The sequence below is a fragment of the Lynx canadensis genome, chromosome A2 (genome assembly GCF_007474595.2).
Source record: "Lynx canadensis isolate LIC74 chromosome A2, mLynCan4.pri.v2, whole genome shotgun sequence".
Lineage (NCBI taxonomy): Eukaryota > Metazoa > Chordata > Mammalia > Carnivora > Felidae > Lynx > Lynx canadensis.
The window spans coordinates 78,557,587-78,583,271 of record NC_044304.2 but is presented as its reverse complement, the minus strand read 5'-3'; the positions used below and the strand labels follow the sequence as shown (position 1 = coordinate 78,583,271).

The 25,685-nt window shown below is 43.2% G+C and overlaps 2 protein-coding genes and 1 long non-coding RNA gene across 4 annotated transcripts in view; 1 reads left to right on the top strand and 2 right to left on the bottom strand.

The window, feature by feature from the left end:
- The window catches only part of PUS7 (pseudouridine synthase 7), a 56,285-nt gene extending 42,049 nt beyond the window's left edge, over window positions 1–14,236 (bottom strand). The window contains exons 1-4 of the mRNA XM_030307787.2: window positions 14,048–14,236; window positions 2,744–3,176; window positions 437–521; window positions 162–263 (exon numbers count right to left, since the gene is read on the bottom strand). Of these exons, the coding sequence (XP_030163647.1) occupies window positions 162–263; window positions 437–521; window positions 2,744–3,176; window positions 14,048–14,174 (747 nt within the window). The 5' untranslated portion in view covers window positions 14,175–14,236. The remainder of the gene's footprint in view (window positions 1–161; window positions 264–436; window positions 522–2,743; window positions 3,177–14,047) is intronic.
- An 825-nt stretch (window positions 14,237–15,061) lies between these two features.
- On the bottom strand, window positions 15,062–19,297 carry LOC115500288. Its single transcript, XR_003964499.1, has 3 exons — window positions 19,190–19,297; window positions 18,810–18,950; window positions 15,062–17,232 (listed from the first exon to the last, which is right to left on the bottom strand). It is a non-coding gene; the product is annotated as an uncharacterized LOC115500288 (long non-coding RNA).
- Window positions 19,298–19,387: 90 nt separating this feature from the next.
- Window positions 19,388–25,685, top strand: part of RINT1 (RAD50 interactor 1) — a 31,323-nt gene continuing 25,025 nt past the window's right edge. The window contains exons 1-3 of one of the 2 annotated variants that reach the window (XM_030307783.2): window positions 19,388–19,573; window positions 20,023–20,068; window positions 24,502–24,686. In XM_030307783.2, coding sequence (XP_030163643.1) covers window positions 19,532–19,573; window positions 20,023–20,068; window positions 24,502–24,686 — 273 coding nt within the window. In that variant the 5' untranslated portion in view covers window positions 19,388–19,531. The remainder of the gene's footprint in view (window positions 19,574–20,022; window positions 20,069–24,501; window positions 24,687–25,685) is intronic. The other variant, XM_030307784.1, reaches the window with a different exon arrangement.

The window sequence follows — 25,685 nt, the reverse complement described above, 5'->3', positions numbered from 1 at the left end:
TTTGCCACTGATCAAAACATTTTTAGGGTAATGCTCTTTTACATCAAATAGGGCAAAGTCATCATTTTGTCAACTACTGTAATTTTTCTAATAGATGCTTATAGACTTTACCCAAAAAGAAGCAATGAAAATCCTGAAATGTATGTTTTTGTGCTATTTACCTCGATGGCAACACTAGTTTCCTTATTTTTAAAAAGCTGGAGCTCTTCTAAACGCTGCTTTTCTTCAGCTGTCAAAACTGTAAATACGTCTTCCGTTGGATCCTTGAAAATAATGAAACTCCCAGTGAGTCACACACAGAACTCAAAGCTGTTACAGCTCTATAGTTCTGGATCTCTCGGAAATGCTAAGTCAATGCTGTTAGAGTTCTATAGTTCTGGATCTCTCGGAAGTGCTATTTTATAGGGAAAGTGGCTTGTCAGAGAGCTGCTCTCACCTCTTCATCCACGGGGACAGACAAGTCATCCAAATGGCTGATGCGTCCGTCTTTTCCTATTTCATGAACAACAAAGTCGGAGTATCTGATGAAAAGAAAACACAAACTTTCAAAGCATTAACATTTTGCTTCTGATTAATTTTAGGAGGAAGTTTATCAACATTAAGCTTCATGGTTATACGAAAATTTTTTTTAATTTTGGGTTTTTTTTTTTGAGACAGCATACTTGCGAGCAGGGGAGGGGCAGATGGGGGTGGGGGGGGAGAGGTAGAGGGAAGGGGGGGAGAGAGAGGGGGAGAGAGAGAGAGAGAGAGAGAGAGAGAGAATTGCTACGTGGAGCTTGACCCCACAACCCTGGGATCATGACCTGAACTGAAACCAAGGGTCAGATGCTTAAGTGACTAAGCCAGCCAGGAGCCCCAAAACAGGAATTTTTTTTTTTTTTTTAAATTCTTCATTACTAAGTTCATGTGCAGTTTTTTTTTTCTGGTTTCTTAAAGAATGCTACGCCACAGCTTGCATTCTTCACACAGAACGCAAAGACCCTCTGAGCTTTAGAATATTCTTTCAGAGAAATGCATAAATCAAAGCTTATTACCCTATTGATTATATAAACAGTCCATACTAAAGTGAATCATAAACTATGGCATGGTTAATTGAATCAGAACCCCGTTGGGGCGCCTGGGTGACTCAGTCAAGTCAGTTGAGAAGCAGACTTTGGCTCAGGTCATAATCTCAAGGTTCGTGAGTTCAAGCCTGGTGCTTTGCGCTGACAGTACAGGGTTGCTTCGGATTATCTGCCCATCTTCTCCCTGCCCCTCCCTCCCAATATAAACATTAAAAAAATATATATCACAACCCAGTATATCTACTATGAACCAACCTGAAGCTTGCTTTTATGCTAAATATTCTACACACATTATTTAAAACCTTCTCAAAAACCACAAGGTAGTATTAGGAACCATTTTTTGGATAAGGATACTATGTAAGTAGTCTAGATTCATATCCAGATCCTTCTGGCTCCAAAGACTACCTTCTTTCTACTGTAGATGTGACACATTCAGGTGGAAGAGTTAAGGATTTAAGATTTTAAGACCAATTCAAGAGAAAACTTAAAACCATTTAAAATAATTTATTTTAAAGAAGTGAACAGCACTCATTTACATATTAGCAAGGCTTGACACAAAAATTATTATTTTTTTTTTTTAAAGGGAGAGCTTACACAATTTTTTTTTTTTTAACGTTTATTTTTGAGACAGAGAGAGACAGAACATGAACAGGGGAGGGGCAGAGAGAGAGGGAGACACAGAATCCAAAACGGGCTCCAGGCTCTGAGCTGTCAGCACAGAGCCCGACGCGGGGCTCGAACTCACGGATCGTGAGATCGTGACCTGAGCTGAAGTCGGCCGCTCAACTGACTGAGCCACCCAGGCGCCCCAAAAATTATTTTTTATTTACTCATTTGATCTTGAAATGGCTTCATCTGCTCATTTAGACAGCTCTCCTCCATCCTATTCCTTCGTGATCGTCAATAAACCATTCTTGGGGACAGAAAGTTAAATAGAACATATTGGTGATGGAGACGCGGGGGGCAGGAGGGGGGGGTAGAGACACAGAATCCGAAGCAGGTTCTAGGCTCCAAGCTGTCAGCACAGAGCCCGATGTGGGGCTCAAACTCACAAACTGTGAGATCATGACCTGAGCCAAAGTCAGACACTTAACCAAGTGAGCCACCCAGGCGCCCCTTGCTAATTTCTTTCTAAAGAACAAATAGAATGCCAAATTATGGAGAGAGCCCAATGTCCATTGACTGAAGAACATTTAGAGAAGATGTGGTAGATATACACAAGAGAATATTACTTAGCCATCAAAAAGAATGAAATCTTGCCACTTCCAATGACAATACACTGTGGATGGAGCTACAATGTATTACACTAAGCAAAATAAATCAACCAGAGAAAGGCAAATACCATATGATTTCACTCCTATGTGGAATTTAAGACACAAAACAGAAGAACAAAAGAGTGGGGGGAGAGAAGAGAGGGAAACAAACCACAAGAGACTCTTCATGATAGAGAACTGAGGACTGATGGAGGTGGGTGGAGGGGTGGGCTAGATGGGTGAAGGGTACTAAGGAGGGCACTTGTTACAATGAGCACTCGGTGTTGTATGTAAGTGATGAATCACTGAATTCTACTCCTGAAACCAATACCGTACTGTATGTTAACTATAATTTAAGTAAATAAAAAACAAAAAAACACAAAAACAAATAGAACAAAAATAACTTCACATGTAAGTGAAACATACCTTTCTTTCAAGATGCCTGAGAATCCCTGATGAGAACTTACAAACTTGGTGATGCCAACGTCAAGTTCAGTGAGGCCATGCTTCATCATGTCTGCAAAACTCTCAGCTTCCTCCTCCTCCTCACCCTCCTCAGAGAGGCCATCTTCCTCCTCCTCTTCCTCTTCTTCCAACTGCACATCAGAATTCTTTGTACCCTCTCTGGCACTCACAGCCTCAGGTGGCTCAGGCACGTTGACCCCACTGGGTGGAGAGACATGCTCCAGCTCGCTCTGACTTTTGGTCAGACAATGGTCCAAGATCTTCTGTCTTTTTGCCTCCTCAGCTGGGGCCACCCTGTCATTGTCTTCAACAGCAACAGACCCACGTTTCAGCGACACACCAGTCACTTCTGTCATCTCCATTTTTAAGGCTCCAAGAAAACATTTAAGAGAACCTTTTAGGAAGGAAGAGAGCGCAGGAAGTAACAATCACTTCCTTAAAGTGGGTTTCAGCAAACAGAGGCACAGTTAACTTTGTTCCTAGGGTTCTAAAACTCATCTATTAAAATAATTTTTCCTGATGCTGGTGTATATATTTGGTGGCACAGAAAAATGGCACAACACTTCTGCATAGAATTTGAGAGTATGCCTCAAAAAAAACTTTAAAAAATGTATGCCCTTTGACCCAGAAATACTACTTTCAGGGTGTATCTTAAAATAACTGAAGTGCTTACAATTTTAGGTTTAAGGATACTCATTTCAGTACTTTTACATTAACAAAAAACTAAGAAAAATGATGCCTGCGTCTGTAAATTAAACAATACAATGAAACAATATGAACAGAAGCTGGGAAGGATGGTTTCTTCTAGCACAGAATATGGGTGGCTGGGCACAGCAGGGAGACGTGCTGGTTTTAGTGAATACCGTAGTTGATCACTTGAACTGTGTTTCATGTAGATTATTCTTTAAAAAAAAAAAAAAACCTGATTAAATAAAAATAGTGCATAAATACACTTATTGACAGGAACACATACTAGTATATTAAAAAAAAAAAGCAAGGGGGATGTGAAGTTGTTTAATGGGTTATAAAGTTTCAGTTTTGCAAGATTAGAAAGAGTTCTGCATATTGGTTCCACTACAGTATGAATGTACTTAACGCTACTGAACTGTATGCTTAAAAGTGGAGATGATGCTACGTGTTATGTGCATTTTGCCACAATTTAACCAATACAGACTATCGTGTAAGCAACCCACACACAATGTAATGAGGGAAAGTCTAAGAAGCCATACACACCTCCCAGGACTGGGTGGCTTGCCAGAGGGGTAACATGTGGCAGTCAAAATAAATACATTTATCTAATTTGACCTTACTTGGTGCTCTTGGTAAATTAAGGATAAAAGTTTTCCTACATTAATTATATACGGAGGTGCTATAATTAAAATGCTAATGAACTTACTAAGCATACTCATAAAGAACATAAATGAGCAGAAAACTAACATTCTAAGGTTCTCCAAAGCCTAGTTAACAAGAAACCCAACTACAGAAGCATCTACAACAGAAAAATAACAACAATGAGCTAAAGTTTAAGAATCCACATTTGAAGGGTGTCTGGCTGGCTCAGTCAGTGGAGCACGTGACTCTCTTGATCTTGGGGTCATCAGTTTCAGGCCCATCTAGAGATAACTTAAAAAAAAAAAATCCACTTTTGATCTTGGCTCACTGTCAACAATCTAGAATGGAAAGAAAATGTAAAGAAGAATGCAAATACATGCACAAAATGAAAGAAAAAGGGATGATGACTACAAAAAAAAAAGGGAGAAAAGGTACAGAAAGATGCCAGTAAAACCAATTTCCTTTGAAAGACAAAAAAATTAAATAAAGAAAATGGAAGAAACCAAGAATCTGGAACAGAAGTAGACCACAACTATACAAAAATTACCTCTAATTCAATTAGGAAAGCATTTATTCTCTATTTGTTCTAAGCAAGGTCAAGTAAGAAAAAGAATGGTTTATGAAATACTGGTGCTATTCATGCTCACTTTCTATCAACAAGGCTGCCCTCACAGAGCCTGCGCGCCAATGTGGGAGACACAAAGGGCGCAGGTCACTCGGGGACTACAGGAACAAAGACCTCAGAGGGCACTGCCGGTGAGGGTGTCAGAGAAGACACCCTTCCTTATGGCAGACCAGAAACGAACACCTGAGCCCGGCTGTGAGGAGCGGGTGAGGTCACAACGCGGGGAGGAGGCTGTTTGGGGGGGATGGTCGGGCATGTGCAGAGGTGTGGGAGCCCAAGTAGGGTAAAACACACAATGGGCGAGTCTGGAGGTAAAGCTAGCAAGTGGGCAGATGCTAGACCAGCAGAATGGAGGGGATTCCATCCTGAAAGTCAAACCACCACTAGACTCGTGAGTTAGAAAGGTGTCGCAGTGCCTCTTTGAAGAGAAACAGGGGTTAGATAGAAGATTCGGTGAGAGAGTACAGCTGAGGGTCACTTGGCTGTCTCAGTTGGAAGAGTGCGTGACTCTTGATCTCGGGGCTGTGAATTTGAACCCCACATTGGGTGTAGAGATCACTAAAAAAAAGAAAACTTAAAAAAGAGGGTATGACCAAAATTGAGTCAAGAAATTAGTATAACATGATCTAAGACTAAGACAAGGGTGACAGAAACAAAGTTTGGATTCAGGGACATTTAGGAGGTGGTGGGAACAGGACTGGATGACAAATGTGGGCAAAAAGAGGAAAGACCCTAGGATGACTCAGGTGTTCTGCCTTAGGGATCTCAGAGGACAGGGGAGCTCTTCCTAACACGGAACCCCAGAAGAGAAGCAGGGAGTAGGAAGACAAGCCCACTTATGGTCCTGAGGTGTCATAGGTACCTGGGAACATCCGGAAGCCAGTCACTACATTGTGTTACACATACTCTCAACCCCAAACGTGCAATGGCATCCCAGCTGGCATGCCAGGGTCCACTAGGAGATCCTGATACCTTTCCACGCCTGAACTCTCAGCAGGGAGGAAAGCACAGCCAATGACAACCACATCAGTATCATGGCTCAGGGACTTTGCTGTCAGCACATGTCTACCTCCTTGCCAGAATGCAGAGAATTCATCAAGCTCCTTTTTAACAACTGATGGTCATAAGCCACATCAATTACTTCCTCTGCAGAAATGTCTGCTCCATCCTGCTTTGACACTGCCCATCATCCAGCAACCTGTACCATTATCTTCCACACACCTGCAACAACTCAGGCCCAGTCCCAATGAGTTCCTGCTTCCAGTCTGACTGCTCATGAGCTCTCTCCAATGGGAAGTCCTCCACACCTGTCTAAGATCACCCCTGGCCTCATCAGTCCTTCAAGGCTCATCTGAAGGCCATGAGTCCTGACTGCTGTGCCTTCCTCTCTACTAACTCCGTCTTCCCATTTTACCTCCCTTCATCTGCACTACCATGTGGGCACCTGGGCACCATACTTTTCTCCTGCCATTTTCTAGCTGTCCGTCGAAGTAAATTAATTTCTCCAAGCCCCTGTTCTTCATCTGTAGAATGGGAATGACATGTGTATCACAAGACTGCCACGAAGATTAAATGAAATGATAAACACTATATCCTGGTTAGATATAGTAGGAACAAAATAAGCTAGTCCCCTTTCCCCCCTCAAGAAGTCTGCAGATTTTTTGAGGACGTTATTTCTTTTATACATGCCATAGAATTCAGAGTGGTATAACAGCCTTCTATAGACATTTTGTAGATTTCTTGGAACAGGTGCTGAAACTGTTCCCCACCTGTAGAGATCAAAGTCACACTAAGTAGCAAATGCCTAATGAAATAGTGGACCTGGACAAGCACCACGAATGGCCCACTAACATACATGACAGGCAGACACTGCACGTCCCTGAAAGCACATGCTGTGAAGTATTCTGACTGAAACTCTATGTCTAATTGGTAGTTTCGACAGCACACAGAGACAGAAGATGTTAACCACCACCATGGGGAAGTAATCAGCAACATTCTGAATGTGGGAAACTCTACCAGGACAAAGACAGTTCCCTCAACTAATAAAAAGCAAGGGGAAAAAGAGGGAGGGGAACTTACATATAAACCTACAAAGAAATGCAACGAGTGGATCCTTCTTCAAACAAGTATTTAAAAAAAGCATTTAGAAAAGTATTTGATGGCTGTAGCAACTTCTTACTCCACATGTCTCCAGAGGCAAGGGAAACAAAAGCAAAAATGAACTATTGGGACCTCATCAAAATAAAAAGCTTCTGCACAGTGAAGGAAATAATCAGTAAAACTAAAAGGCAACCGACAGAATGGGAGAAGATATTTGCAAATGACATATCACAAAAAGGGTTAGCATCCAAAATCTATAAAGAACTTATCAAACTCAATACCTAAAAAACAAGTAATCCAGTGAAGAAATGGGCAAAAGACATGAATAGACACTTCTCCAAAGAAGACATCCAGATGGCCAACTGACACATGAAAAAAATGCTCAACATCACTCATCATCAGGGAAATACAAATCAAAACCACAGTGAGAGGGGTGCCTGGGTGACTCAGTGGGTTAAGCGTCTGACTTCAGCTCAGGTCATGATCTCATGGTTTGTGAGTTCAAGCCCCGCTTTGGGCTCTGTGCTGTCAGTTCAGAGCCTGGAGCTTGCTTCGGATTCTTTGTCTCCTTCTCTCTCTGCTCCTCCCCCGCTTACACTCTGTTTCTCAAAAAATGAATAAACGTTAAAAAAAAATTAAAAATAAATTTAAAAAACCACAATGAGATACCACTTCACACCTGTCAGAATGGCTAATATTAACAACTCAGGCAATAACAGATGTTTGTGAGGATGCACAGAAAGAGGATCTCTTGTGTACTGTTGGTGGGAATGCAAACTGGTGCAGCCACTCTAGAAAACAGTGTGGAGGTTCCTCAAAAAATTGAAAATGGAACTACCCTACAACCCAGCAATTGCACTACTAGGTATTTATCCAAGGGATACAGGTGTGCTGTTTCTAAGGGGCACATGCACCCCAATGCTTATAGCAGCACTATTGACAATAGCCCAAGTATGGAAAGAGCCCAAATGTCCCTCGATGGATGAATGGACAAAGAAGATGTGGTATATATATACAATGGAGTATTACTCAGCAATCAAAAAGAATGAAATCTTGCCATTTGCAACTACGTGGATGGAACTAGAGGGTATTATGCTAAGTGAAATTTGTCAGTCAGTGAAAGACAAATATATGACTTCACTCATATGAGGACTTTAAGATACAAAACAGATGAACATAAGGGAAGGGAAGCAAAAATAATATAAAAAACAGGGAGCGGGACAAAACATAAGAGACTTTTAAATACGGAGAACACAAAGGGTTGCTGGAAGTGTTGTAGGAGGGGGGATGGGCTACATGGTCAGGGGCATTAAGGAATCTACGCCTGAAATCATTGTTGCACTCACTACACGCTAACTAACTTGGATGTAAATTTTAAAAAACAAATGAGTAAGCATTTGAGATGATGAGGGATGCAAAATACTGGGAATATTTGATGACATCAAGGTAGTACTGTTAACTTTTAAAGGTGCAATTATGTTACTGTGGTTACATTTAAAAACAGAATCCTTATGTTTTAGACACACTAACAAATATTTACGGTTGAAAAGTTACGAAGTCTGGAATTTGGCTTCAAAATAATTTACCAGTGGTGAATGGAAGTGGAGGGGGTACAGATTTGAAACCAGGTTCATAATTATTGAAACTGAGTGATGGGAACATGGGGAGGTTATCACATCTTCTACGGTAAGCTTTTTATTACAAAAAATTTCAAACATATGAAGTATAAAAAGATACACAAACTATTGTGTTCTGATCAACCACTATTTTACCCTTTCTTCTGTTCTGCTCTCTCTCATCACGTGTTCTTCAAACAGGTCCCAAGATACCGTCTCTCCACTGTCACTTTTTTTTAATAATAAAAAAAAAATCTGATGTGCAGGCCTGATGCGGGGCTCAAACTCACAAACCATGAAATCATGACCTGAGCCAGTCATTTAACTGACTGAGCCACCCAAGTGCCCCTCTCCACCTTCACTTCTTCAAGTGCCCCAAACCTCCACATCTGTTAGCCACCACTCAACACTCTTGCTCACTGGTGCTGCTTCATGATCCGTGCTAAACCCCAATCAAGTATCAAACCTACTGTCTAGGTCTGTGCTCCTGGATGCTGCTGGAGAAAACCACAGCAGGTGAGGGGGTTTCCCCTCTTAAACAGCCATCCCTACTCTCATGGCCATGCCTGGTCAGTACAGTCTTCTTCAAGTCCTGCTTGCGGGCCTCCTCTGACAGATGTCTACCCCTCTTTCCAGCATATGCACTAGACCACTCATTATAACCATTCCCTTAAATAAGACAACCCTCCTAAGAGTCCAGTCATTCTAACACTCACTCCTAAGCGCTGCACTTCATCCCCTCAACAAATACCTACTGTGCACCCTGCGCTAGGCAGTATTCCAGGCACTGTGAAAAGACACTGCAGCAAATCAAATCAACGCCCCGCCAGTGCGCAGCTGACGTTTAGTGAAAGATCTGGCTTCTGCCTCCCACACACCAATGAAGTGTTTTTTTGTTTTTTTTTTTTTAAAGTTCAGCAATGGCTTCCTTGTGCCAAAACCAGTCATTCAAGCCTGGCTCTAATTGACATCTTTTCCCAACTGGACACGATTTGCCACTTTCCTTCCTTGAAACTCTTTCTACCCCTTTTTTCCTGCCTCTTGAGGTACTCTTTTCCCCTCCTTCTCTGCTGCTGCTTAAATTTGGGCATCTCTAGGTTCCTACCCCAGTCTTGTTCCCTTCTCACTCTCACATTTTTCTAGCCAAGACCCATCTCTGACTTCCCAGTTTGCTTGTTAAGTCCAAAGCAATAGCTGTCAAGCTGAGCAATTGCAGAGTGCACCCAGTGAGCTCATTCAAGCCTCTCCTCCACCCTATGGCTCTGGGTTCATTAGCATTGCCAGATATCGGTGCCTTACGCCAGCTGACCCAGCTAGGAAGAGCTGAATCAAATGCTCAAATTCAACATGCCCTAAATTGATCTCATCATCTCCCACCACCAACACACATTATACCTCCCAGCTCAGGGAACGTTGCCACCAACTACCAGTCACCTAAGTCAGGAAATGGTCATCACCCAACTCCTTGCTCTCCGCTGCACCCACATCAGTAATTTCGTGAATAAAATCCTGCAAAGTTTCAAACAGCACTGTTATGCCTAACATCCCTGGCATGAGAATATTAGCAGATCACACATATGAATATCACACACTGGTTTCGACCCGATCTACGTTCTGCCGTTTATGAGTGGGCCACTTACCCTCTCTAAGCTGAGGTTTCTTTCTCTGCAAAGCTGAAAAATGATACTCAAAGGTATGTAATAGCTGTTCCTATTCAACTACTGGTCATTAATATTTATTATGGATGGTTTGTACAGCAGAACTGTATTGCTGAGTCTGGGGAAAAAACAAAGCTTCTTAGGCTTCTTTTGTTCTCTGGGCTAATGATTAAACACGGGTTTCTTCCTTCAAATACCATTTAATTTTAAGAGTCCCTCAAAGCACTGCCAACAGCACCAAATAAACAGGCCTTTAATATTTTTGAGCAGTCTTTTCTCGATATTTGTGGACACTTGCCTAATCTCTTTTCCTTGTTATATTTAACTTACAAGACAAGCTCATTAACTAATCTCACTTTTGTGTTTCAAATGAAATTACAAATACTTTCCATTTGCTTTAACTAATAACCCTACCATACACATTAATTATTAAAATATACATGGTACCAATGATTATAAGTCACTTAATATGTATTTTGCTAAGTTCTTTCAGTGGGCCTAGAAACTGAGAACATATTTACTGGAACAGCTGTTCAAACTTCTGGACTAGGAGAGACAGAGCCCAAATTAGCATTGTTTTCATGAGCAAGAACTATATAAAAGGGAAGACTAAAATGCAGTATGATTTTTTTAAGGTTTATTTATTAGAGAAAGACAAAGACAGAGCAAGTGGGGAAGGGGCACAGACAGAGGGAAAGAGAATCCCAAGCAGGCTCTGCACTGGCAGTGCAGAGCCTGATGTGGGGCTCGAACTCACAAAACCAGGAGATCGTGACCTGAGCCGAAACCATGAGTCAGACATTTAACTGACTGAGCCACCCAGGTGCTCCTGCAATCTAATTTTTAAATGAGGGGAGGGAGCGAGCAGATCCTGTGAACATTGAAGATGCTGGGAAGAATTCAATCAGAAAAATAAACCACTCAGGATGCCCCGGTGTGATTTCCCTAAGAAAAAGTTTTGCATTCAGGAAAATCCAAATATACATATTCAAGCATGCTACCTCAAAGCTGAAATGACTGGCTTTTTAAAAAGGGGAGGAAGGGTAGAGAGTACAGCTTTATGAGTTTTTTTAAATGTTATTTTAAAAAAAAGTTTTTAAAGAGATGCTATGCTGCACAAATACACTATTCAAAATAGTAATCAGTCAAGTAATATAGACCACACCACCACCAAGAAGAGAATCTACTGATACTTACCTGTGAACTTCAAAGTCCTATGCAATTTTTTGAAGGGAATACTAAAAAAATGGGTTTTGTTTCTTTTATACTCCAAATGACCCAACTGACATTAGGAATATTACAATTTTATCAATATTTTAAAATCTTTTTCATTAAGATACTAAATTCACCAATAAGGTCTCTTTACATCCACAACAACAAAAGTTTAACATTTTCAAAATTGTAATACAACACCGATAATCCCTTAACATTATTTCTGTAAAATGAACATTTAAGCCATATTAGTCTTAGTCCTACCTATATTTCAAAATACAACTTCCACTTTTTTTTTAATTTTTTTTAATGTTTTATTTATTTTTGAGACAGAGAGAGACAGAACATGAACAGGGGAGGGGCAGAGAGAGAGAGGGAGACACAGAATCCAAAACAGGCTCCAGGCTCTGAGCTGTCAGCACAGAGCCTGATGCAGGGCTTGAACTCACAGACCGCGAGATCATGACCTGAGCCGAAGTCAGATGCTCAACCGACTGAGCCACCCAGGCGCCCCTTTAAATACTTCTATCCTCCAGCCTCTGCAAACTGTCAACAACCCCTCTGGCTCACTACAAAGAGCACTTTCTGGGGCGCCTGGGTGGCTCAGTCGGTTGAGCGTCCAACTTCGGCTCAGGTCATGATCTCACAGTCTGTGAGTTTGAGCCCCGCATCCGGCTCTGTGCTGACAGGTCAGATCCTGGAGCCTGCTTCAGATTCTGTGTCTCCCCCTCTCTCTGCCCCTCTCCTGCTTGTGCTCTGCCTCTCAAAAAATAAAATAAATGTTAAAAAAAAATACACACTCACACACACATATAATAAAGAGCACTTTCTTCAGGGCAGAGCACACTCTACATTCTAATATGCAAAATCATTAAGTCCATTAGATTTGTTCATCCCACAAATATGTGAGTACCCCTTATGAGTCTGGCACTATCTTAGGCACTGCGGAAAAGGGGCAATTTCTTGTTCTCTTTGAGTTTATATTTATTTATTTATTTTTATTTTTTTTATTTTTTTTTTTTTTTAAATTTTTTTTTTTTCAACGTTTATTTATTTTTGGGACAGAGAGAGACAGAGCATGAACGGGGGAGGGGCAGAGAGAGAGGGAGACACAGAATCAGAAACAGGCTCCAGGCTCCGAGCCATCAGCCCAGAGCCCGACGCGGGGCTCGAACTCACAGACCGCGAGATCGTGACCTGGCTGAAGTCGGACGCTTAACCGACTGCGCCACCCAGGCGCCCCTATTTTTATTTTTTTAACGTTTATTTATTTTTGAGACAGAGAGAGACAGAGCATGAACGGGGGAGGGGCAGAGAGAGAGGAAGACACAGAATCGGAAGCAGGCTCCAGGCTCTGAGCCATCAGCCCAGAGCCCGACGCGGGGCTCGAACTCACGGACCGCGAGATCGTGACCGGAGCTTAAGTCGGACACTTAACCGACTGAGCCATCCAGGTGCCCCAGAGTTTATATTTATTTAAGGAAATATCAACGAAAACAATAATAATCTCAGAGACATACACCCGTAAGAGCTACAAATAAAGCAGAGTAAAGGGAAGGGGAGAAAGAACTATAGACATGAAAAGATGTGTATGGGGAGAGTTCCAGGCAGCAGGACCAGCACAGGTAAAGGACCTGAAACAGGAGAAAACTTAAGTCAACGGACCAGCTGGACTGCAGTATCTCTCTCCTACTTGGGGTCAATATACCTTTTATTAATACTTGCATCGCCTCAGCCTCTACCAAAAGATGTTCAAAAGGAGCTGTTAAATGATTAAACAAAATTATCGCCTATTCATCCCCTTTTCACTATGACTGTACGGCCTATTTTTGACAGATCCCTCAATTGCCAAGGTATCCCCAAGGGAACGGAATATGACTGCACAGACGACTGGAGACTTGAAACAAAAGCCCTTGGTAATCCAAGATTTTTGAAATGAAAAAAAAAAAAAAAAAAAAAGTGCCCTGACAACGGGATTAAATATCTGGCAAACAAACTCTCTCCAAACCCTACTTGTTGGCAGGCACCAATAACCCAGGCAATTAGGATGTACTTCTAAACCTCTCAGTGCAGGGCTGGCGGTAAGGACTCGGCGTAGATGAGTTTCAACATGCACAGCAGCACCTCCAAACATCCACTCATTAAACACAGACCCGGTGGAGAGCTGGAGAAAACACTCCTGGTCCCCAACCTGTTGGCTCCTACTCTGGGAAACGTGTACGAAAATAAGCATTCAGCTGGGTGCTTGCCTGGCTTGCAGTAGCCTCGCAGTTAAGTAGTGATGGGTGAAAACGAGGACGAGAGAAAGCACGTGGGCTTTACCCTGCGGAAGACCGGCCCCGCGATATACCGAGGCTGTAAGGGCCCCGGGATAGAGGCCGGTTTTCTCTTTGGCGAGGAGAGGAGTTTAGGGAGCTCCCGGGGCAAAGAAAGGGAGGAGAGGGGCTGGGAACCGAGGGCGGCCAGCGCCACAGGGAGGCGGGAGGGCACTGCGCCCCCTGCCGATCGGCCCCGGAAGGGGGGGCGGGGCTGGCACCGCGGGAGGAGGACCGCCAGGCTCCAGCCGCGCTTCCGCGGGCACGGCCAGTAATGGAGGCGCCGTGGGCAAGCCGTGCGCTCACGCCGCGGCCGGGACGCCTTCCCAGGCCGCACTATCCCTCCGGGCGGGGCCCTGAGGCCGGGCCGTGGAGCCCGGGTGGCTGCGGCGAGGCCGCGCACTTACCCGGGGCCTGGGAGCGCGGGCGCGGCCCGGGCCGGGCGGCGAGGGGGCGGGCGCGCTGCTCTGGGCGCAGGAGTGCGGCGGCGACGAGGGCCACTCGGAAAAGCCAGCTGCGAGGGCGCCCCGGCATAGGCAACGCCGTCAGCGCCTTCAGCCCCTGGGGCCCGGAGCGCGCGGGTGCACTCGCCGGTCGCGGAGCTCTCACACGTGCTGCGCAGCGACGCGCCGCCGCTAATCTGCCCCACCCTCGGGGCGGGGCCCGCCCTCCGCCGCCGGCCCCGCCTCCGCGCGGGCCCGGAGCAACGAGGCCCCGCCCCTCTCCGCCGCCCAGTGACCCAGTGGCCTCCGCCTGGAGGAAGCTCGTTGGTTCACTGCGGCTTTGCCAGCTCACGGCGGCGGGAACCTGTCCAGGCCCTGGGCAAACAGTGATTTCTCCAGGGCCCGGGCAAACAGGGATTTCATCGTGCACCAAAGAGTCCTTCAGACAGTCTTTAGGACTTCTAAAGTGGCCGTGGCCATGGCCTTAACGAATGCTTCACGTATTTTAATAAAGGTTTCTTCCACATGGTTATGGCCGTTTTGTGTTGCCCCCCACATGCGGCTAGTTTAAGGAAAAGAATAACTTTAGGAAATATATTGTTCTATATATTATTCCTTCAAGTGCAGGGGATCCGAGAGAAGCATGTTCCCACTTCTTCTATTTACCCCTCCTGCTTGACGGCTCCTCGATAGGCTCCAGAAAAAAACTGATCATAGCAAGTTTGTGCTTCTGTGTGAAGAAAAATAAAATCCATACTCCTTCCATGCTCTTCAAGTAGCACACATTTCTCGACCAAATTCTGGCCTCTAATAGTTTTTGCACTATTTTGCCAAATTTCAATCCTCAGTGAAACACCTATACATTATTTCAAGTCCTTTAATTTCTATTAGACTTGGTTTTTTAAATTGTGGTAAAGTACATGCAACATAAAATTTATCACTTTAATCATTTTGAAGTGTATATTCAGTGGCATTAAGTACATTCACAATGTTGTACAACCATCACCAACATCCATCTCCAGAAGGCTTTTCACCTTGCAAAGCTGAAACTCTATCCAGGAAGTAGCAAATTCCCAGCCTCCCCACCTCCTAGCCCTGGGAACCACTATTCTACTCTTCTCTCTGTGAATTTTACAGTTGTAGGTAACTCCTATAAGTGGACTCATATAGCCATATGTCCCTTTGTGACTGCCTTATTTCCTTAATGTTCATCCATTAAGGATGTAACACGTGTTGCAGCATGTGGCAGAATTTCCTTCCTATCTAAGGCTGAATAATATTCCATTACATATATATAGCACGTTTTGTTCCCCTATTATCAGTTGAGTTGCTTCGGCCTTTGGGCTATTGTGAATAATGCTGCTATGAACACGGGTGCTCCAATATCTATTTGAGACCTTGCTTTCAATTTCTTGGGGTATATACCCAGAAGTGGTATTGTTGTATATTAATTCTATTTTCAATTTTTTGAACAACCCCACTTTGTTTCCTATAGTAGTGGTAGACTTGTTTTTAAAATCTGGGTTTACATTATCCATACTCAGTATGGATAATTCACTCAGACTGGTAGGATTCTACACTGTCTTTCTCTGAGATCAGTCACCTCAGTTGAGGACAGTTTTCTGTCCCTAATCCATGTATAATCACATGTCCTGGGCTATGGCTAATTCATAGGTTAATGTCCCAATGACAGCAACTGCACATATGTTTACCACAGACACAGTAAAAATTCAATCCTAAACTTTAAATTTTTGTATACCTTAAAATTATCTTCTCTGAGGCCGAACGCCTCATAAATGCATATGGAAGGAAAGGAAAGAACATTCACATTCCTTTGGCTGTTAGCTAGCTAGATCCATGATCAAAACTTACTGCATTTTATCCTGAACCGCCTCAGACAAGGTCCAAGTGAAACATGCATTTTTAGTTTTCTGTTTTTCAAAATGACAGCCCTTTATTGGCTTTTATAGTTAAAATAATACAGAAGTGTTCAAAGCCTGTCCCAAATTCCAACTCCCTCTAATAATCATTTAACAATTTAATGTTCTCCTTGACTTTCAAATTGCATCCTAACATGTATGTTATGTATAATATTCGGGATCCTGCTTTTAATCCACACCAGCACTATGGACTGGTAAGGGCCCAAAACATACAATGTATCTCTTGTTTCATCCTTATTATTGCCTACTATTCTGTCCATCTAAGATTGCCTCTTTACACTCCCCAGATAGTAGTCAATTGTTTTCTGTGCTCCCTCAGTCATTGCAAACATTTCCGTTGTTGAGCCTACTGCATTCAATCTTAGTTTATTTTCATTTCTGTTTCCCTTACCAGAAGTGAATTCTCCAGAAGCAAAAATCTGGGTTTAGAGCAATCTTTTTTTCCCTTTAATGTTATTTTTAATTTTTTATCAGAGTATGCATGTCTGTGATTTAGAGCCAAATAATTCTGTAGAAATCTTATAAATTGCAATGAAAGAGCAGAGACTGTACCCCCCCCCTTACCAATTTCCCCCTCCTTGTCTTTTAACTGGTTATTTTGATGTTTACTTTCATTTCTCTATATAAAATGTTCGCATTGCTATTTCTCGATTTCTCACTTCTAGGCGTTATCTGTTGATTTCACTCAGTGGGAAATGAGGATTTAATTCTTCTTTCTTTCCCTATCCTTTTCCCCACCGCCACCACACTTTTCATCCTTTGATCTGCTCAATCTAGTTATATTGTCCTTTTTTAAATAGGTTTCTGTTTACTTCATTATGATTAGGTAAACATTACTTACATCTTGGGCCAAGTAGTATATACTATGATCACTTTTCTTCTCCTGCTCAGCTTTTTGTTTTTCCTGCAGTTATTATCTTATTTTGGTTTACTATCCATCACCAAGCCAAGCCCAAACTTTTTAACGATTGTTTCAATCTCTGCTTCCCAAGACTTAGATAGACGAGGTGTTCTATCAGTTTCATCTGAAAATGGAATCTCTTCTGGGCCTTCTGGACCTGTACCAATCCATGTCTGGTGAAGAATTGTTGTCAGGGCCTCTCAAATCATTTTTCTCCTGCATTATATCTTCTGTTTCCTATATCCTGTATCTTCTTTTTTTCTTTGTTTAGTCCCTCATTTTAGTAGAGCACAACCTCCAGAAGCATCCTGAGGAAGGAAAAGTAAACGAAAGGGAAATTTTTTGAGATCTTTGAATGTTTGGACATACCTTTATTGTTTACCCACACTTGATTGGTATTTGACTCATCAGGTGTAGAATACTAGTTTGAAATAAATCTCCTTTTGAAATTTGATAGAATTTGCTCCTATGGGGTACCTGGGTGGCTCAGTCGGTTGGCTCAGTTGGTTAAGTGTCAGACTTCGGCTCAGGTCATGATCTCACGGTTTATTAAGTTCAAGCCCTGAATCAGGCTGGCTGCTGTCAGCGCAGAGCTCGCTTTGGATCCTCTGCCCTCTGTCTCTCTGCTCCTCCCTCGCTCACGCTCTCTCTCAAAAATGAATAAACATTGGGGCGCCTGGGTGGCTCAGTCGGTTAAGCGTCCGACTTCAGCTCAGGTCACGATCTCGCGGTCCGTGAGTTCGAGCCCCGCGTCGGGCTCTGGGCTGATGGCTCAGAGCCTGGAGCCTGCTTCCGATTCTGTGTCTCCCTCTCTCTCTGCCCCTCCCCCGTTCATGCTCTGTCTCTCTCTGTCTCAAAAATAAATAAAAAACGTTAAAAAAAATTTAAAAAAAATGAATAAACATTAAAAAAAAAAAAGAATTTGCTCCTATGTCTTCTAGCTTTCTTTGTGACTGTTGAGAAATTGAAAGTTATGTTCACTCTTGACTCTTTGTTAAGTGATCTGTTTTTCTCTCTAGAAGCTTAGGATTGTCTGTTCCCCCCCACCCCCATGTCCTACAATTTCACAATGATGATTTGGGATGAGTCATCTTTTATCCATTGTGCTGGGCACTCAGTGGGCCCTTTTAATCTGGAAACTCGTGACTTTTAGTTTGGAGACATTGTCTTGAATTTTTTGGTGATGATCATTCCTTCCCTAAGGAGTGATTGGTTTTTCTTTTGGAACTCTTATTTTTCAGATTTTGGATCTCCTGCAGTGGTCCTCTAATTTCTTTTTTTTTCTTTCTTTCTTATTTTTCATTTCTTTGTCTTTTTGCTTCCCACCCCCCCGATATTTCCCAACATTTATCTTCCAACTCTTTTATTGAACTTTCCATTTCTGCAATCATATTTGTCTCTGAATACTCTTTTTATTTATTTATTTTAAGGTTTATTTCTTTTGAGAGAGAGAGAACGAGAGCAAGTGAGCAGGTGAGGGGCAGAGAGAGAAGGGGATAATCCCAAGCAGGCTCTGTGCTGAGCCCCAGCCGGGGCTCAGACTCATGAATGGTGAGCTCATGACCTGTGCCGAGATCGAGTCCAACACTCAACCGGCTAAGCCACCCAGGCGCCCCTCTAAATACTCTTTTAAAAATAGTATCCTGTTATTTATTGTTTTATGGTTGCAGTGGTACCTCACATCTCAAGATATTGGTTATATATATTCTATGTACAATGTATATAGACAATGTATACAGAATATATATATTTTAAAGTTTTCTTCTCACTAAATTGTTTCTGTTTCCTCTATGGGTTGTTCCCTCCCACCCTCCTTTGTTTTAGTCTTTTTGGTACCACCTCCCATGTTTGTTTTTGAAGTCAAATCCCTGGGTCCTCTACCTACCTCTTGCTTCCAGATCCCTCATGTTCCTCCTTCTTGTCAAAGGCCACGTTTTTTGGGCCTCTGCACGGGGTAAAGTGCATATTTGATGCTGAGTCCTCTTCTGCCATTCAGCTCCCAGTCGTTTACAACCAGATATGCACCCTATAGGCAGGAAAGTGGAGGGTCATCTCTAGCTGGGTCTGATCAGGCTTAAAAGAAAGATCCCAAGATAATGACATTGGAATTTCCCCCAACTAAACAGGCCGACCAAATTACATTAAAGTTGGCCAACAAGCCCCCTCACACTCCGAGAACATCTGGGGTCTCATCTAAAGGATAAGCTGAACACAAGGAATTTACACAAGTTCACAAGGAATTTATGGTGTAGAGGGTGGGGGTACCTTCAAGCTCCATCCGCAAGGACCCCCGCGAGGTGGAGGTGTGGCGGAGGTTGAGAAGGCCCGCCCCCCTTTCTCCCGAGAGCCTGGGGGGCTGGCGCCCGCTTCCTGAATGGCCGTGCTGGCCCCCTACCAGCAGAGGGCGCCACCGCGCATGGCTGGCGGCTGCGCGGGCAGGGCCTCTCTGGGAGGAGAGGAAGAAATCAGAGAGACGGCGAGGGGAAGTAGAGGTGGCGCCCAGCCCCACGGTCTCCCAGGGAGAGCCGGTGTCTGGCCGCTGGCCTCAGCGGAACTCTACAAGCCACGCTGGCTGCTCATGGAGCCGAGGACTCGCGCGGAGACGGGATGCTCCTGGCCGCCGAGATCGGCAAGGCGCCGGCAGCCCCGGTGAGGCGGCCCTGGTGGCCCGGGGAGGGGACGCTGGTAGCCCGGGGAGGTGGCACAGATCTCCCAAAGGAGATTGCGTCGGTGAGGTGGCCCTGGCGGCCTGGGGACGTGGTTTCCGTGGCCCGGGGAGACAGGCCTTCCAATCTGGCGAGGTGGCACGGACCTCCCAGAGAAGGTGGTCCCAGGGCGGTGGCTCTGGCGACCCTGATGAGATGACACAGATAGTTGTCTCTAGGGACGTAGAGACATGCCCTGAAGGCTGGGCAAGGTAACTCCAGCGGTTCTGGGGAGGTGGCAGTGGTGGTCCTCAGGGTCACCTGCGTCAGATGGCCCTGACCCCTCAGGAAGACCCCAGGGGAGGGAGTCTGGGACCTCGCGCCCTCTGGGCATTCTGAGGAGTTCCACCTATCACTCCAGTCTTAATGTGTTTGTTACACCTGTTCTTCTAGTGCTGCTCTGAAAGTGGTAACGAAAGGAAGGACGTCGAGGAGAAAAGTAAGCAGACTCGAAACACCTTACCATTCTTTACCCAGCCATCTCTCCTAAACTCAGCCCTCCAGGGTCTGCGGAGCAGAAGAGTCGTAGCCTGTTGTCTTTAAGATGAATCTCTCCATTTTTTTTTTTTTTTGGTACAATATACTTGCATTGTATTAAGTACTGGTTATCATCATGCACTTATCTTTCTTTCTAAAATTGTAAAATGTGGGATAATTTGAAGATAAGCTATACTTCCTGACCCGGACTTAGTGCAGAGACTGGTGTAGTTTCACTGGAGTCCGCCCCCCGCACCAATTCAGAATAATTGGGGCCTGCCTGTTATCTTAATGAAGCAACAACTTATCAAGCATCAGGAATTTGGAGGGGCTAATTAATGATCTAGGAGAGATGACCACCGCCTTAATTGGAGTCAAAATGGTAACTGTTTAGTGGTACTTTACCTTGAGTGAATTTGCCAGTAAAAGTTGATCTGGGAAGAAAAATACAAGGGATAACTTGTTTCCTGAATCTTGGTCTGGACAAGGAAGAGGGAAAAGGTCAGCATCTCCATTTCCTATCGAGGACAGGAGCACATGTCAGGGATGTGGACATTTGTCATTTTACTGTAATGAGCTAAGCATGGCAGGCTTCTGGAAATCAGGGAATCTTCAGTGGCTTTTGAAGTGAAGTTTATTGGGGGAGGAAGGGGAAAGGCATGTAACAGCTTTTCCATCAGAGGGTTTTTGGTTCTTCTGACCATGGCAAATAGTCTAGGAATGAGTAGTGGTAGGAGGAAGGGTGCCCACATTACCATAATGCCTTCAGGAATTAGGCTTGCCTTACCATGCCTGCGGATACATTCTGCCTCGGAAGGAAAGCTCTAAGTAGCCCATAGCACTTGACGGTCATGGCTCAGCTCCTTTTTTAAAAGATTGGAGAGTACCCTCTATCTTTTAGTTAAACCCTTCCCTTTCCCACCTTTGCCCATTCAGATGCCTGAGAAGTTGATGCCTACTGAGATGTCATTTAGTAGAATGATAGACACAGACTATAGACTTCGTCCTTATCCCTCCTTTGGTGGCTTGGTCAACTTGTTTGCAATTAGGGGTGCTTATTACAAGAAACAGAAAAGGAGAGTCATAAAAACCTCCCAAATCACCAGTGTGTCATCTTAAAGAACGTCATTTGACCAAGAATGTACTTACTGCATTTAAATGGTGATGTCAAAAGAATAGAATTTAAAAGTGGGTGCAAAAAAAAAATTTTTTTTTTTAAATTTTTTTTTTTCAACATTTATTTATTTTTTGGGACAGAGAGAGACAGAGCATGAACGGGGGAGGGGCAGAGAGAGAGGGAGATACAGAATCGGAAACAGGCTCCAGGCTCCGAGCCATCAGCCCAGAGCCCGACGCGGGGCTCAAACTCACAGAACGCGAGATTGTGACCTGGCTGAAGTCGGATGCTTAACCGACTGCGCCACCCAGGCACCCCCCAAAAAAATTTTTTTAATGTTTATGTATTTATTTTGAGAGAGAAAGAGAGAAAGTATTTCAAGCAGGCTCCACAAGACAGCCGATGTGGGGCTCGAGCCCACAAACCATGAGATCAGGACCTGAGGTGAAATGAAGAGTCCGAGGCTCAACTGACTGAGCCACGCAGGTGCCCCCCCCCCCAAAAAAATTTTTTTTTATTAAAAAAAACAGTAAGTAAAAGTAAATGAAGATAGAATTTGCTCCCTAAGCTACAGGAAAACATTCCCTCCACAAAGCCCTGCCTCTAGGTGTCTGCAGATGGAATGTACAACGTACTTGTTTTATTCAAGATTAAACTAGAAAAAGAGGACACTGTGACTCTTGTCCATAACCGTAGATGGATTCTGCATTAATGAAGTTTGATGCAAACCAGCCTATTCTCATATTTGAAGGAGAAAAAAAAGTAAGAAACTTGGGTTGAGGGTCAGGAAACATGGATTTTAATGCCGTGTATAACCTTTAGGTGTCAGCTGGGCAAATGGTACAATTTATAGTTGGGAAGTCAAGGCATAGATTTATGCTAGTTTTGCTCCTAGTTACTGGTGGGCTACTGCTTCTCATAGCACATGGATGCACTTTGAATACTCATAAGTTGAATAGAACAAAGGAAAATTTGGGTTTGGGGGCTGGGGGAGGAACATAACCTAGTACTAAACACATTGGTATGTATTCTCTTAATCCTAAACGAGCAAAATCTGACAGTTACATTTTGCATTTAGGCATCTCTCTCTCTCTCTTTTCATATTTTCATTTGATCAGAAGTAACAGTTGTTTCGTAATGAGGCTGATTATAATCTCTTGTCTAACCTCTTGCCTTCTCTCATTGCTGCTTTCTTAAAACTTCATTTTTGGTGAAGAGCCAACTTCTACAAGGGCAGCTCCAGGAAGAACAGAGGCAAAGTTCAACCAGTATTGCTCCCCAGGAGGCTCCGTATTGTTTCCCCAGCTTTCTCTCTCACACACACACTTTTTTTTGTTTTTCTTTTTTGTTTTTTTTTTTTTTTTAGAAATTGCTGTAGTCTTTGTAGCTAAACATAAACTAGTACAATCGAGCTTTTCATTTGTTTACAAACAAACACCGTGAATGGTTTGTTTACGGAGGACCACATCCTTTAGTTAAACCTGAGGTAGAGAAATGCACTGCATGTTCAGGTTTATTCTAAGGTTTGGTTTCCAGGAAGTCTGCTTTTTCTCTGGGGCCTTATTTTATAGCACTTACTTTCATCTGGAAATCAATTGCTGTTCCTCTTACACTTCTACATTATCTTTTTTTTTTTTTTTTTTTAATCTGTAGGTGCTACTCAAATCTAGGGAGATTAAGCCCCGTCTGCGGAATAATTCACACCGTGGACTGAGTGGAGTCAAGCATGTTGGGCAGCAGGGAGCCTAGGGACCCCACAGTGGCACGCTCGCAGCTACCATTATACCGAGTTTCCTAACCTTCTGCTGGAAGGATTCCATGAGTTACCAAAAGGGAATAGCCTGCACATGGAAACAGATACTACAGAGGAAACAGTGTATCTCAGCACACCAGGGTGGTGTGGAAAGAGACGCGTCAGCCATTGCGAATCTTGTCACTCTTACCTTCTTTGTCAGGAAGCTGCTGTGGCCTTCCACTTTCTCTGGCGCTTAGGGCACGTCCACCCTGGAACAGATACAGAGCTGGAGATACTCTGGAAGAGAGGAGCAGTGCTGTCGGTCCAGAAATTTAGGACAGTGGAAGATCACTTAATTGCCTTTGAAGTGAATCAAGCATTTACTAGAAGTTTGTTTCTTTAAGTAAAAATTGAACATTTTTTATTTATGTATCTGAATCTTGCCTCTTTCCACAAAGAATTAGAGGCAGCTTAAATTGCTTAATTTTGCCTTAAACATTGTGGATACTGGAAGAAGGTATAGACGCTTGCAGAGTGAAAAACTGACGTGGAAACGATAGGCAATGCTAGGTTTCAGGCGGAGAGCATCTGCCCACATGCTAAATGGGATGGGAGCAAAGCTACCCAGGAGCTCCTGGTTTCACTGCACATTGTTTGCTCAGCCACCGTCCATGTTGCCTCTGCTCCCACTCTTCCCGAGAAATGGCTCAGGGCTCCAAATCACCTGTTTTTGTCACATTTAATAAGTACACTGTGGATTGGTGTGAGTCTAGTTTATTTGCCACAGAAGGATCCTCACGTCGGACTGTGCAATTTAGTGGTTGTATCAGTCATTTTGAATTTTCCTTAGTAATTTGTGTTTTCTCTCAAGCTCCCTTTTTTCCTTTTTCTGACATGGAAAGTTTTGTATAATGGCATTTGAAGCTTTTAAAACTTTTTTACTCGGGGCTCCTGGGTGGCTCAGTCGGTTAGGCGTCTGACTTTGATGTCAGCTGAGGTCATGATTCACGGTTTGTGAAATCGATCTCCACATCGGGCTCTGCATTGATAGCATGAGCCTGCCTGGGATTCTCTCTCGCTCTCTCTCTCTCTACTCCTCCTCCATGCATGCTCTCTCTCACTCTCTCTCAAAATAAATGAATAAAGATTTTTTAAAACCCAACTTTTTTACTCTTACATAAGGAAGAGTTTTTACTCGGTCACCTTTCAATTTTTTTCATAGACTCAAAATCTTTCAATACTATTTTTTTCTTTTTTTAAGGCATTTTTTAAAAGAATTCCTTTTTAAAAAAATGTTTATTTTTGAGAGAAAGAGAGCATGCAAGCAGAGAGAGAGAGGGACAGAGGATCTGAAGCAGGCCCTATGCTGACAGCAGAGAACCTGATGTGGGTCTCGAACTCACACTCTGAGATCATGACCTGAACTGAAGTCGGACACTGAACTGACTGAGCCACTCAGGTGCCCCCCTTTGTATATCTTTTGTATTTCCTTTAATCCTGTGGTGCTTGGTAATGTTAAATAATTGTTATTCTTTCATTTTAGATGACATAAATATTGCAGCTCTTTTTGGAAATGAACAAGTCAGTGAAGATACAGATAATGGTGATCTCACTTCCTACGTGTCTGCATTTATAGAAAAAGAAGTTGGAAATGACCTTAAATCTTTAAAGAAACTTGATAAACTCATAGAACAGATGACAGAAAATAAAATGCAGTTAGAAGAACAGGCAAGTATTAAAACTCATTGAAATAATACCAGAATTGTTCAATGACATCATATAGACATCACCATTATTATATATCACTGTTGTTCTAGGGAATTTTGAAGATACAGATTATGACAAATAGTCTAGTCATTTAAAACTGTTTAATAGGTTTTAAGGACCTACAATGTGCTAGGTACTTTACAAATTATGTAAAAGACAAAGTTCCTGCTGGTCTGATTTAGGTCTTAAAAACATAATGACAGCTAACATGAAAAAAATTGTTTTTTAATGTTTATTTAAGAGAGAGAGAGAGAGAGAGAGTGCGCGCGCGCGCGCGGGGGAGGGGCAGAGAGATAGAGACAGAATTCAAAGCAGGCTCCAGGCTCTGAGCTGTCAGCACAGAGCCCGACTTGGGGCTTGAACTCACAAACCGTGAGATCATGACCTGAGCTGAAGTTGGCCACTTAACCAACTGAGCCACCCAGGCACCCCTGACAGCTAACATTTTAAGGAGTTTTTCGTACAGTGACTTTTAAAGTCAAGGAAGTAATTCATGGTGTACAAAAATGTCATAACAGCATCATTCCAAACTTTTTATATGTGCACTCATGAGGAGAAAACCTGAAAATAAGTATGACATAATAATGGTTATTTCTGAGTGGTTGGTTAACAGGTGATTCATTTTCTTTACATCTTTCTGTATTTTCAGGTGTTTTCTTTTTACAGTGAAATTATTACTTACAATGGCGTTTAAAAAACCCAATGAATGTAATCTTAAAAAAATAAGTGGATCCATTTACTTGCAACAGTGTGTCAAGGATAAAAGATTCATATCATGTAACTGCTACATTGGGTTAAGTGTGTGGGTATGTTCGTGTGTTAGCCCTGGGTTGATAGCCATCCTGTGTTCCCCCATCCCCACCCCCTCAGCCCTCACCTTTCCAGTTTTTCCACCATGTCTGCCCTATTCTCCTAAGCATGGCCCAACCCCACCCCCTCCGTCCACGCCTGCGGCCAAGC